This window comes from Gorilla gorilla, chromosome 5 (genome assembly GCF_029281585.2).
Source record: "Gorilla gorilla gorilla isolate KB3781 chromosome 5, NHGRI_mGorGor1-v2.1_pri, whole genome shotgun sequence".
In the NCBI taxonomy this organism is placed as follows: Eukaryota; Metazoa; Chordata; class Mammalia; order Primates; family Hominidae; genus Gorilla; species Gorilla gorilla.
In genome coordinates, this window is record NC_073229.2 from 108,054,374 (window position 1) to 108,068,390 (window position 14,017).

Sequence of the window (14,017 nt, forward strand, 5' to 3'; positions counted from 1 at the left end):
GCTGAGAAGAATGTATATTCTGTTGATTTGGGGTGGAGAGTTCTGTAGCTGTCTATTAGGTCCGCTTGGTGCAGAGCTTAGTTCAATTCCTGGATTTCTTTGTTAACTTTCTGTCTCATTGATCTGTCTAATGTTGACAGTAGGGTGTTAAAGTCTCCCGTTATTACTGTGTGGAAGTCTAAGTCTCTTTCTAGGTCTCTAAGGACTTGTTTTATGAATCTGGGTGCTCCTGTATTGGGTGCATATATATTTAGGATAGTTAGCTCTTCTTGTTGAATTGATCCCTTTACCATTATGTAATGGTCTTCTTTGTCTCTTTTTATCTTTGTTGGTTTAAAGTCTGTTTCATCAGAGACTAGGATTGCAACCCCTGCCTTTTTTTGTTTTCCATTTGCTTGGTAGATCTTCCTCCATCCCTTTATTTTCAACCTATCTGTGTCTCTGCACGTGAGATGGGTTTCCTGAATACAGCATACTGATGGGTCTTGACTCTTTATCCAATTCGCCGTTTTGTGTCTTTTAATTGGAGCATTTAGCCCATTTACGTTTAATGTTAATATTGTTATGTGTGAATTTGATCCTGTCAAATGTTAGCTAGTTACTTTGCTCGTTAGCTGATGCAGTTTCTTCCTAGCCTCGATGGTCTTTACAATTTGGCATGTTTTTGCAGTGGCTGGTGCCGGTTGTTCCTTTCCATGTTTGGTGCTCCCTTCAGGAGCTCTTTTAGGGCAGGCCTGGTAGTGACAAAATCTCTCAGCATTTGCTTGTCTGTAAAGGATTTTATTTCTCCTTCACTTATGAAGCTTAGTTTGGCTGGATATGAAATTCTGGGTTGAAAATTCTCTTCTTTAAGAATGTTGAATATTGGCCCCCACTCTCTTCTGGCTTGTAGAGTTTCTGCCGAGAGATCAGCTGTTAGTCTGATGGGCTTCCCTTTGTGGGTTACCCGACCTTTCTCTCTGGCTGCCCTTAACATTTTTTCATTTCAACTTTGGTGAATCTGACAATTATGTGTCTTGGAGTTGCTCTTCTCAAGGAGTATCTTAGGGGACTTCTGTGTATTTCCTGAATTTGAATGTTAGCCTGCCTTGCTTGATTGGGGAAGTTCTCCTGGATAATATCCTGCAGAGTGTTTTCCAACTTGTTTCCATTCTCCCCGTCACTTTCAGGTACACCAATCAGACGTAGATTTGGTCTTTTCACATAGTCCCATATTTCTTGGAGGCTTTGTTCATTTCTGAGTTCCCTTTTCTTTACATCCTCACCAGCGTCTATTATTTCTTTTTTTTTTTTTGTAATAGCCATTCTATCTGGGATAGGATGATATCTAATTATGGTTTTGATTTGCATGTCCCTGATGATCAGTGATATTGAGCATTTTTTCATGTACTCATCAACTATTTGTCATCTTTTGAGAATTGTCTATTCATGTTCTTTGCCCACTTCTTAATGGGATTACTTTTTTTTTTAATGGTTGGGTTCCTTATATATTCTGGATATCAGTCCTTGTTAGATAAATAGAGTGCAGATATTTTCTCCCATTCAGCATGTTGTGTCTTCACTCTCTTGATTGTTTCCTTTGCTGTGTAGAAACTTTTAAGTTTAATATAGTTACATTTGTCTATTTTTGTGTTGTCTGTGCTTTTGAGGTCTTAACCATAAAATCTTTGCTTAGACCAATGTCATGAAGTGTTTTTCCAGTGTTTTCTTCTAGTGATTTTATAGTTTTGGGTCTATATTTTAAGTCTTTAATCCATTTTGAGTTGATTTTTTAATATGGTGAAAGATTGGAGTTCATTTTCATTCTTCTGCATATGGATATCCAATTTTCCCAGCACCTTTTATTGAAGAAGGTGTCCTTTCCTCAGTGTATATTCTTGACATCATTGTTGAAAATCAGTTGGCTATAAATATGTGGATTTATTTCTGTGTTCTCTGCTCTGTTCTGTTGGTTTATATGTCTAGTTTCATACCAATACTGTGCTGTTTTGGTTACTATAGACTGGGAATATATTTTGAAATCAGGTAGTATGATGTCACCATCTTTGTTCCTTTTGCTCAGGATTGCTTTGGCTATTCTAGTGGGTTTTTGGTTCCATATGAATTTTAGGATTGTTTTTTCTATTTCTGTGAAAAATAACAGTGGTATTTTGATAAGGATTGCATTGATTCTGCATGTTGCTTTGGGCTGTATGTTCCTTCCGATTGTTACTAGTTCTTCTGATCCATGAGCATAGTATATCTTTCCATTTGTTTGTGTCCTTTCACCAGTTGTGTTCTTTCATCAATGTTCTGTAGTTTTACTTGTAGAGCTCTTTCATCTCTTTGGTTAAATTTATCTGTAGCTTTCTTTCTTTCTTTGTAGCTATGGTTAATGGGATTGTCTTCTTGATTTCTTTTTCAGCTATTTTATTATTGGCGTATAGAAACACTGCTGAGTTTTGTATGTTGATTTTGTGTCTTGTAACTTTACTGAATTTGTTTATCAGCTCTAAGGTATTTGGTGGAGTCTTTTGGTTTTTCTAAATACAAAATAGTATTTGTTAAAAGGGACAGTTTGACTTTCTCTTTTCTAATTTGTATGCTTTTTATTTCTTTCTCTTGCATTGCTCTGTCTAGAACTTCCAGTACTGTATTAAATAGGGGTAGTGAAAGTGGGCGTCCTGTCTTGTTCCAGTTCTTAGTGAAAAGGCTTTTAACTTTTCCCAGTGCAATATGTTGTTCGCTGTGGGTTTGTCATATATGGCCTTTTATTATTTTGAGGTATATTCCTTCTATGTCTAGTTTGTTGAGAGTTTTTATTATGTAGGAATGTTGAACTTTATGAAATACTTTTTTGTGTGACTGAGATGATCATACAGTTTCTGTTTTTCATTCTGTTGATGTGATGTATCACATTTACTAATTTGTGTGTATGTTAAACCATCCCTGACTCCTTGGGATAAATTCCACTTCATCATGTTTTATTATATTTTTGATGTGCTGTCAAATTCATTTGGCTAGTGTTTTCTTGACATTTTTCTATTTATGTTTATCAGTGATATTGTAGTTTTGTGGGGGTTTTTTGGTTGTTGTTTTTGTACACTTACTTGGTTTTGGTATCAGGGTAATGCTGGCCTTGTAGAATAAATTAGGGTGAATTCCCTTCTCTTCAATTTTTTGGAATAATTTGAGGAGGATTTTGATTTACTCTTCTTTCTACATTTGGTAAAATTTTACAGTGAATCCATCTAGTCCTTTGTTGTTGCTGTTGCTGTTGTTGTTCTTGGGAGTTTTTTTTATTACTGATTCAATCTTGCTACTGGTTATTGGTCTGTTCATGTTTTCTATTTCTTCCTGATTCAATCTTGATAGGTTGTATGTTTCCGGGAATTTATCCATTTTCTCTAGGTTTTCCAGTTTGTTAATGTATAGTTGCTCATAACAGTCTCTGATGATCCTTTGTATTTCTTTGGTATCAGTTGTGTTGTCTCCTTTTCATTTCTGATTTTGTTTACTTAGGTCTTCCCTTTTTTTGGTTATTCTAGCTAGTGGCTTATCAATTTTGTTTTATCTTTTCAAAAATCAACTTTTTGTTTTATTGATCCTTTGTATCTTTTTATTTATTTATTTATTTATTTATTTATTTTTTTGAGACGGAGTCTCGCTCTGTCGCCCAGGCTGGAGTGCAGTGGCGCGATCGGCTCACTGCAAGCTCTGCCTCCTGGGTTCACGCCATTCTCCTGCCTCAGCCTCCCGAGTAGCTGGGACTACAGGCGCCCGCCACCATGCCCGGCTAATTTTTAGTATTTTTAGTAGAGACGGGGTTTCACCGTGTTAGCCAGGATGGTCTCGATCTCCTGACCTCGTGATCCACCCGCCTCGGCCTCCCAAAGTGCTGGGATTACAGGCGTGAGCCACCGCGCCCGGCCCTTTGTATCTTTTTAAAAAATCTATTTCATATAGTTCTGCTCTGACAGTTATTATTTCTTTTCTTCTCCTAATTTTGCCTTTGGTTTGTTCTTGCTTTTCTAGTTCCTTGAGGTACATTGTTAGATTGTTTATTTGAAATCTGTCAACTTTTTTGGAGTAGGCATTTATTGCTGTAAACTTCCCCCTTAGATACTGCTTTTACTATTCCACAGGTTTTGGTATGCTGCATTTCTATTTTCATTTGTTTCAATAAATTTTTTTATTTCCATTTTAATTTCTTCTTTGACTGAATGGTGATTCAGGAGCATGTTGTTTAATTTCCATGTATTTGTATGGTTTTGAAAGTTCCTGTTAGTATTGATTTATTTTACTGGGGCCTGAAAATGTACTCAAGAGGATTTCAGTGCTTAAAAATATGTTGAGACTTGTTTTGTAGCCTAACATATGTCTGTCATGGACAACGTTATATGTGCTGATGAAAAAAAATGTGTATTCTGCAATCGTTGGATAAATGTTTTATAAATGTCTGCTAGGTCCATTGGTCTGAAGTCCAGTTTAAATCCAGTGTTTGTTGATTTTTCTCCCTAGATGATCCCGTCTAATGCTGAGAATGGGATTTTGAACTCCCCCACTATTATTGTATTGGAGTTTCTCTCTCTCTTTAGATCAAATAATACTTTGCTTTTGAATGTGTTTTGTATATCATTCAATGAGTTCTTCAGTTCCAGAATTTCTGTTTGGTTCTTTTTCATGACGTCTATCACTTTTGTAAATTTCTCATTCATATTCTGAATTGTTTTTTATATTGTTTTTTATAGTTCTGTTGTACCTCAGTGAACTTCTTTAGAATCAATAATTTGAATTCTTTTTCTAGGATTTCATAAATTTCTTTTTGATTGTGATCTGTTGCCAGAGAATTATTGTGTTCCTTTGGAAGTGTCATATTTCCTTGCTTTTTCATGTTTCCTGTGTCCTTATGTTGATATTGCACATCTGGTGTAACAGTCACTTCTTTCCTTTTTTTTTGGTATGTTTGTTTGTTTTTTGTTTTGTTTTGAGATAGAATCTCACCCCGTTACCCAGGCTGGAGTGCAGCGGTGCAGCCTCAGCTCACTGCAACCTCTGCGTCCCAGGTTCAAGAGATTCTCCTGCCTCAGCCGCCCAAGTAGCTGGGACTACAGGCACGCGCCTCCACACCTGGCTAATTTTTTTGTATTTTTAGTAGAGATGGGGTTTCACCATGTTGGCCAGACTGGTCTCCAACTCTTGACCTCAGGTGATCCTCCCGCCTTGGCCTCCCAAAGTGCAGAGCCACTGCGCCCGGCCCTTTTTCAGTTTTTTTTAAATTTGCTTTCATATGGGAGAAATTTTTCCTGTAGATGTATCTGTGATGTTGGTGGGGTAGGACACTTCGGCTTTGATCCTGGGTGTGTGCAGTAGTGTAGTCTCTATATGATTTCTTCAGGTGTAAACAGCATCAGTGATGACTGTGACTTCCTCGGTGTCTTAGGGTACAATTATTGGTGGAGGCTGCGATGAAGTTTTGCTGGTTACTAGGACCCCAGGTAGGTTAGTCTTTGGGCCCCAGTGGTGGGAGCAATGGGCTAAGCGTGTCTGTCCTTGGGCCCCAGGATGGCATATGCTGGCACCAGGGTTAGTTCATCAAGGCAAGCTGATTCTTGGGCCTCTTGGTGGCCTAGTTGGATCCCAATAGTGGCAACAGTGGGTGAGTTCTTGGGCCCCTGGGCAGGTGGTGTGGCATGGGTGGTGACAGTGGCAGTGGCAGGATGACCTCTGGGTCCCAGGTGGTACACGCTTATGTTGGTGGAGGCTGTTATGGGCTGCACAGGCCAGTCTCTAACCCTGCAGATGGCATGTGCAAGGAGGTGCTAGCTGTGGTGATAGCAGCCAAGTTGGTATGTCCAACCTCAGGCCCCTGGGAGGAGTGTTCAGGTGCCAGTGTGTTGGACTGGACTGGGCAATCTCCTGGCCCTCAAACTGTGCTGTGGAATAGGCAGAGGGGGGTGAGGCCAGCCATGGTAGGCATGGTAGGCAGGGGCAATCCCCAGGCTATCAGTGGAATGCTCAGGTGGAGGGAGACAGCAGTTGTGGTGATACCCTGCCTCTGGGCAGAGTGGTGCTGCCTTCAGTGGTAGGCAGCCTAGGCCAGTGGATGGGGAATGAACGTACCAGCTGTTCTTCAGCCCTGGTGACTTGCTCTTGCCTCAGCCCATGGTGCGGTAGCTGGCAGTTCCTTGAACCTAAACTCCTGGGGCAGCAGCCATGCTTCTCTTGCACTTCAGTCTGGGTTCTGCTGGGTTCTAGTACAGTGTGCAGTTTGTTGGGGCTAGGGCTCCGAAATGACCATTTACTGTAGCTGCTTAGGTCTCAGGGGGCTTGTGAGACCCAGTGCAAGCACCCTCCCTGGAGCAGTGCCATCACACAATCTCCCAGCAGCTCTCTATTTTAATGTCAGGGCCTGCAAAGGTCAAAGGGTTCTTCTGTGGCTAGGATTGCATGAGTCCATGGTGGGAATGTAGACTGCTAAAATTCTCCAACCTGAGTCTTTCTCAGCTCCCAGCTGATCCCAGCCCTGTAGGCTGCCTCACTTCCTTTTCATTTCTTGCTTTAGGTATCTCCTATCACTTTACTGTTGAATTTCAGTGTTCTCTCTGGATGATCTATTCAGAATGTAATTATCCATTCACTATCTTGGTTCTTAGTGGAGGAGGCAAGTATGAAATACCTCTAGTCAACTATCTTCTTTCTATACTTTACATACTTACTATTTTAGTGCATATTTATTTACTCTGGAATATACCGTAAAGATTCCAGTATCAACATTTTTTTGGCTGATTATTTTAATGATTATATAGTATTGTATTGAATGGCATTATATATTGATTTTCCTTTGCCGGTCTTTTACAATTGGGCATTTAGATTGTTTCCAGTATTTTGCTAATTTAAGTAGTGCTATGATGAGTATCCTGGTACCTACATCTTTATATACATGCAAATATTTTCTCAGGTAAATTCCTAAATATGTGAGTGAAAGAGCTGCAGATTTTTAAGTCCTTTTTTTTCAAACAGGGTCTTGCTCTTTTGCCCAGGCTGGAATGTAGTGGCATGATCAGCTTACTGCAACCTCGAACTCCTGGGCTCAAGCGATCTTCTCACCTCAGCCTCACAAAGTGCTGGGATTACAGGCATGAGCCACCCCACCTTAAAATTATTCCTGGCCTATTTTAAGACTTTTAAGGCATATTGAGAAGGTACCTTGCAGAAAGGTTGTTTAAATATAATTTCCACCAGTGGCATCTGACAACAAATACTGTCAGTTGTTTTCCTTGAAGCAGTAGAATCACTTTGTTTCTTTTCAAGAAAATACCTGTTAAATATCTGAGTCTGAATAATCAGTTTGTTTACTAGCAGTTCTTATAAATGGCCCTTCATTTTTTTTTGTTCTTTTTTTTTTAACTTTTATTTTAGGTTCAGGGGTACGTGTGCAGGTTTGTTATATAGGTAAACTCATGTCATGAGGATTCATTGTACAGATTATTTCATCATCCAGGTACTAAGCCTGGTACCCAATAGTTATTTTTTCTGCTCCTCTCCCTCCTCCCAACCTCCACCCTCAAGTAGTGTCTGTTGTTCATTTCTTTGTTTTCAGGAGTTCTCATCCTTTAGCTCCCACTTGTAAGTGAGAACATGTAGTATTTGGTTTTCTGTTTCTGTGTTAGTTTACTAAGGATAATGGCCTCCAGCTCCATCCATGTTCCTGCAAAAGATATAATCTTGTTCTTTTTTATGGCTGCCTAGTATTCCATGGTATATATCTACCACATTTTCTTTATTCAGTCTGTCATTTATGGGCATTTAGGTTGATTCCATGTCTTTGCTATTGTGAATAGTGCTGTAGTGAACAGTCGTGTACATGAGTCTTTATGGTAGAATGATTTATATTCCTCTGCATATATACTCAGAAATGGGATTGCTGGGTCAAATGGTAGTTCTGTTTTTAGTTCTTTGAGGAATCACCATATCACTTTCCACAATGGTTGAACTAATTTACAGTCTCACCAACAGTGTATAAACATCCTCTTTTCTCCGCAACCTCGCCAACATCTGTTATTTTTTTACTTTTTATTAATGCCATTCTAACTGCCATGAGATGGTATCTCATTGTGGTTTTGATTTGCATTTCTCGAATGATCGGTAATATTGAGCTTTTTTCACTGCCGGATGACTGCATGTATGTCTTCTTCTTTTTTTTAATTTATTTTAAGTTCTGAGGTATATGTGCAGGATGTGCAGGATGTGCAGGTTTGTTATGTAGGTAAAATGTGCCAAATGGCCTTTCATGAAAAAAGCCTAGTTGCATTTGCAAATCAAACAATCATCTAAGTGTCTCTTCACCGGGAAACCATCATACTTTGTAGCACTAATCTTTTTGAGAATTTCCCACTTTGTCACACAAAATATAATAAAAATGTGTACCCAAGGGTCAAAATTTAATTAATAATTTTTGTACTTCATGAAGGATATTCTTAAGTATTCTTAAATATCTTCCTCATGCTCCCTCCCCTGTCCATGGTGGTGAAGAAGATAATAATTACTAGTACTGTTTGGACCCACTGCCTTGATTAATGCAAGATACTAGCAGTTTTACCCACCATTGCTTTGATAGCATCAGAGCAAATGTCAAAACTGAAAAAAAAGTGAGTAACTTTTTATTAGTATTATCATGAAACAAATTGAGACCTCATGGAGACCTGAAAGGGTGTCAGGAACTTCCAAAGGTCCCAACACTTTGAGAATACTATTCTAAACAATCTCTATCTGTGCAGCCTTTCTATCACACCCTGGTAGACTAATTGAATATGCTTCTTAGTTTTTAGGTGTGTGTTGAGAGTGGTTTCAGAAAGTTTAGTTTTGCTCGTACTAAAATGAGAGCATCCTGTGGAATTATCATGTTGCTTTTCCATCATTTGTTTTACATACCAGGTTCATCGTTGGGTCAATTATGAATCCATGCTGAAAGAATGCCTGGTTGGCAGAATGGCCATTAAACCTGCTGTTCTGAAAGGTAAGTGGTGCTGGTGCTAAACCAGCATGGATGTGTGGTGCACATGTATTTTTTTTTAACTTGGATTTAAACAACTAGGTCTATACAAATCACTATGGTTTTGTAATTTTCATTGGCTTCCTGGTCTAGCCACTCCAGAGGTTTTCCTTCATTTCTTCTGTAGAATCATATTGTGACTTTCCCTTAAAAGTTTGACTGTTGTTTAGAGAAAGTTCAGTGTGAGGAGTACAACACTTAGGGTTGATTTTTAGATTAGTTTTTTAGAATTTAATTTTTTGAATAATATAGTCACATGATTCAAACATTTAAAAATACAAAAAGTTATACAGTGAAATTTTCCCTCCCAGCTTTTTCTCCCATTTGCCATGAACCTTCCAACTCTGCCCCTTCACTATAGATAACCCCTATTCTTACTTTAAACTTCTTCTAAAGTATAACCAGTTTCTTCCCCCTAGCTCTGAGATGGAAGAGGGATTTAGAGCAGTTTAAAAGTGCAGATACTGAGGCTTGTAGGTATTGTATCTTACTAAAAACTACAGAGTTATTTAATTGAAAAATCCCACTTGAAGAAACCATGGGTAAACAAACCTTTTGTAAGGCAGAGAGTTGCCTCATTAAATGTTACCTGCTTTTTTGTAATGTATTTTCTTTTAGTATATGCCAGTTGTTTTTCACTGGGGTTGATTTTGCTCTTCAGGGGGACATTTGGCAATGTCTGAAGACATTTTCGTTGTTAGAACGAAAGTAAATGCTACTGGCATTCTAATTGATAGTGGTCAGAGATGCTGCTAAATATCCTGCGTTGCACAGGACAGACCCCCACAACAAAGGATTTTCTGGCCTAAAATGTTAATAGTGTTGAAGTAGAGAAACCATCTTATATGCATTAGTTTTTTATTATTAAAAATGATGGTATTAGTGGCACATACATGTTAAGCTGGTACGCATGCATTGGACAGCTCTTTGGTTCATCCTAGGCAAACTCTGGCACCTGTAGAGCTGAGGATGGAGATAGACACCAGGACCTATAGTGGGCTGAGACATTACTTTCAAAGATTTCTTTTACTGTCACAGCACTGTGAGCAAGGACAAGACATCTATTGAATGGGCTGCCTGCCAGTTGGAAGTTCAACTTTTGTAAAGTCAGTCAAAGTTCTTTCTTCTAGAAGCCTCAGTTTCCTCATTGGTAAAATGGAGACAATTTAGGTAGACAAAGCACAAGCTCAGAGACTAACTGATAGGGGAGAAGTAAGACGGTTACTGGTGGAGAGAGGGAGGCTGGGAGTCATTCTGAAGTGGGCTTTACTGGACAAATTTGCTATCTCAGCCTGGCTGCCTTAATTTGCTCCTTCTGCTATAGGGCCCGTTGTCTGGGTAATTCTTGCCAGAAAGATTTAAGGGAAAGGTAATTAAAAATGGGAGGTAGAAGTAAGAAGTCCCTGGTTAGGGGGCAGATGCAGACCTAAACAGGAAGTGTGTCTTGCTGTAGTGGTATGACTGACTGATGTTTTGTTTGTGTTAGCATTTGTTTTGTTTTCATAGAAAGAGGAATTTTGAACATGTGTATATTCATGTACAGGTGATTCCAGATAAGAAAGGAATCGTAATCCCTCTGATGATAGGACAGGAATGGAAAATAACTGACAAATTGCAGAGTTGATTAAAAAAATGACAAGTGAAGCCAACTTGGGGAGAAAATATGAACTTCTAAAAATACAGCATATGCTGTGATTAAATGAATAACGGAGGAAAAACTGATCCTAGGATAAATTAATACTCTGGTATTTTTAAAGCTTTTTAATCCTCGGATTTTTCAGAATATGTGGATTTGAACTATTAAGTCTTCATTTTAATTCTGCTAGTGAACTAGAAGTTTGAGAGATGTATAAAATTGAAAGATGATTCAGAAGATGATTACAAAGATGAATAGAAGAAAGTAAGGTAAAGATAGTTTAAAACTGCAAAAATTAAGTTTTGTAAGATTTGAGAAATAAGTATGACTTTTAAATCAAAAACAAGAATTAGGCCTGGCTAGGTGCGGTGGCTCATGCCTGTAATCTCAGCACTTTGGGAAGCCAAGGCAGGAGGACTGCTTGAGCCCAGGATTTTGAGACTAGCTTGGGCAATATAGTGAAACTCTGTCTCTACAAAAATTAAAAAAAAATTATATTTAATTAAAAAAAAGAATCAGGTCTAAGTTGTGTTATGAAGAGTTCTGTTTAGAGATATGGAGGAATTTCTAGAGGAAAAAATGGTTATTAAACACATTATACAGAACCAAGAAGTCTTCTGGCAAGGCTAAGCAGGTAAGGGAATACAGAATGGTAAATTTAGGACTTTGTGAGTAAGATCCCTGGCAACAAGACTGAGCTCTTATCTGATGGTGACATAATACCAACCTTTTGGAATAAGAAAGGGAGATGAGGAATGTAGCTACAAGATAATTGTAAAACATTCAATTAATGCTCAGCATTTTTTTTTTCCTAGAATGCTTTTCTTCAGGGACTCCTGACAAATGCCTACACATTTTCAAAACTTAGCTAAAATACTACTTCTTCTATAGAGTCCTTTCAAATTTCTTCCAGTAGAAACGTTCTTCTTCTGTGCTTCAATAACACCTCCTGTATACCTCTTTTACACCCACACGCAATCTTAAAAAGAGCGTATCATCTGGGTACAGTGGCTGACACCTGTAATCCCAGCACTTTGGGACGCCAAGGCAGGTGAATCACTTGAGTTCAGGAGTTCAAGACCAGCCTGGGCTACATAGTGAAACCCTGTCTCTACAAAAAAGAAAAAAAAAAATACAAAAATATTAGCCAGGCTTAGTGGTGCATGCCTGTGGTCCCAGCTACTCGGAAGGCTGAGGCGAGAGGATTGCTTGAGCCCACCAGGCAGAGGTTGCAGTGAGCCGAGATATCACCACTGCATTCCAGCCTGGGTGACAGAGAGAGGCCTTGTCTCAAAAAAAAAAAAAAAAAAAAAAAAGTCTATTGACTTTATTTTTAATTCCGTTTATGGTATTTTTTGAATAAGTATTGCACTCATGTGATTCAAGAAGAAGCACCCTTATCATAGTTCTGCCTCCCATCTACTGTTTTCCTCTCCCATGCACACACCAAGGACATGTTTCTGTTGATGTTGTTGTTGTTGTGACTCTCCAAATTATCTTTATGTATGATAAGCAGACTGAATATATTTTCTTATTTTTCTAACTTTTTATTCAAATGGTATGTCAATGTCCGTATTATGTCAATATCGATGTTAAGATGATCAATAGATGTTTACTAAAGAATGAGCATATTGGTAAAAGAACTTCCTACTGGATCTTTCTTTATTCCAGGGTATCCTCCTGTGCCTGTGCTCAGCAGAGGTAAACTAGATTTGGGTCATAATTAAAGATCCTTACCAAGGAAGAGCTGAGTGCTATTAGATCACAGCACCAGCCTTCTAAATGACTCTGACCTCTCCGGAAATAAAGATTCTCATCAGAGTAAAGCAGTTTAACCAGCATTATGAGAAGATACAAATTTGATTGGCCATGGAGCCAACTAAATGATGGAATTAGTTACCAAGAGAAAACATCAGATTTCTTTTCAGAGAAGAAAGTATCTCCTGTGACTAAAATGATTCAGATGTAAATATGCTTGAAAGTGAAAAACAGTCTCCTCCATTTCTGTAACTCAGTTTTTGAAAAGAGTTGTAAAAACAGACTAGGAGAATTTTTAAAGGTAACCCAGATTCTTTAAGTGGAAGTTCTCTTTCTACTAGTACTTCTTGTATTTAAAAAAGACTTGGTGGGGGGGGGGGGGGGAGCTACTAATTTTGCAGAATCCAGAAAGTTCTGACAGATTCAAATCTATTCATATCAGGCAAGAAATAATCATAAGAGATAATATTTTCTTCTTAGAAATAAATTACCTGGGACAATTTTTCAAAATCTGTGAACCTCTTAGGTAAAAACTAATTGTTTTACATGATAAATGAGATTTATTAAACTGTTGACCTTATTGTACACTGAAAATAGATACATGTTCTGTGAATTTCTAAGATAAAACAAATAATCACAACTGCAACAGCAAAGACAGATAAAACTGACTGGATGAAAGTACATGGCCAAGCAGGGACATCAGTGATCCTTTGCAAACTGTAATGGCCAGATTTGTATGTGGCAGTTGATAAAGCTCATTTTGAAGTATAGTTTAAATGGTTTTTAGGCCTACTATCCTTTTAGGAAATATTAACTCCTGGATTGCCAAGAAAAATAGGACTGTGTTTCAGGAGAGACAAATCTAATTTTGGCTTTTTTACTGGAGTGGTAGATTTCATTCAAGTCCTTTGACCTCTGATTTTCAGCCTTTTTTAGGAGATCAGGTGATAATTTGCTGTATGTTGTAAATTCCTTTCAGCTGTAAAATTATTTAGGTAAAATGAGGAAAAGGAAAAGGATGGTCATTTGGCTTCCTTAATTATTATTATTTTGGGATGGATGAGTGAAGTGGAAATAATTATGGAATTTCTGGTGAAATACTGGAACACAAAAAATTTGAAAGCTTTGATTTTAAATATGTTAGTTTCTTTTTGTATAAAACAAGGTGATGTCAGCTTAAGAAATGATGCCTTTCCATTTGACTACTTGAATATTTTTTGTTAGCTTATCCCATTTTTTTTTAAATTTTGACAACTTGCTGAGGTGTTTAGTTTGACTATAATGGTATAACACTTGTGGATATTAGAATATAATATAGCTTTGTGAGTTGGCCGCCATCCTGAAAGAAAATATCTGTTAATTTTTTTCTGGGTTTGTAACACTAATAATTGCATTGGGTATACATGCAAAAATCTGAACATATTTTAAACTTGTAATAACGATCATTTTATGCATTGAACTCAGTAAAAGGGAAAGATAAGGCATCTTTCTTTGAGTTGTTAATGTGTGTGTTTCATTTATGAAGTATAATCTAATAAATTCTGGTTAACTTGGACTAATTTAAAATATGATAACCTGGATGAAACTTG

The 14,017-nt window shown here is 37.9% G+C and overlaps 1 protein-coding gene across 12 annotated transcripts in view; it reads left to right on the forward strand.

Moving 5' to 3' along the window:
- CYB5R4 (cytochrome b5 reductase 4) overlaps window positions 1–14,017 on the forward strand; it is a 149,915-nt gene that overhangs the window by 40,611 nt on the left and 95,287 nt on the right. For all 12 annotated transcript variants that reach the window (XR_010134315.1, XR_008681169.2, XR_008681171.2 and 9 more), the window contains exon 4: window positions 8,917–8,998. Coding sequence is in view for 3 of the 12 variants with exons in the window: in XM_004044352.4 (XP_004044400.2) it covers window positions 8,917–8,998 (82 nt within the window). In the remaining 9 variants the exon portion in view is untranslated. The remainder of the gene's footprint in view (window positions 1–8,916; window positions 8,999–14,017) is intronic.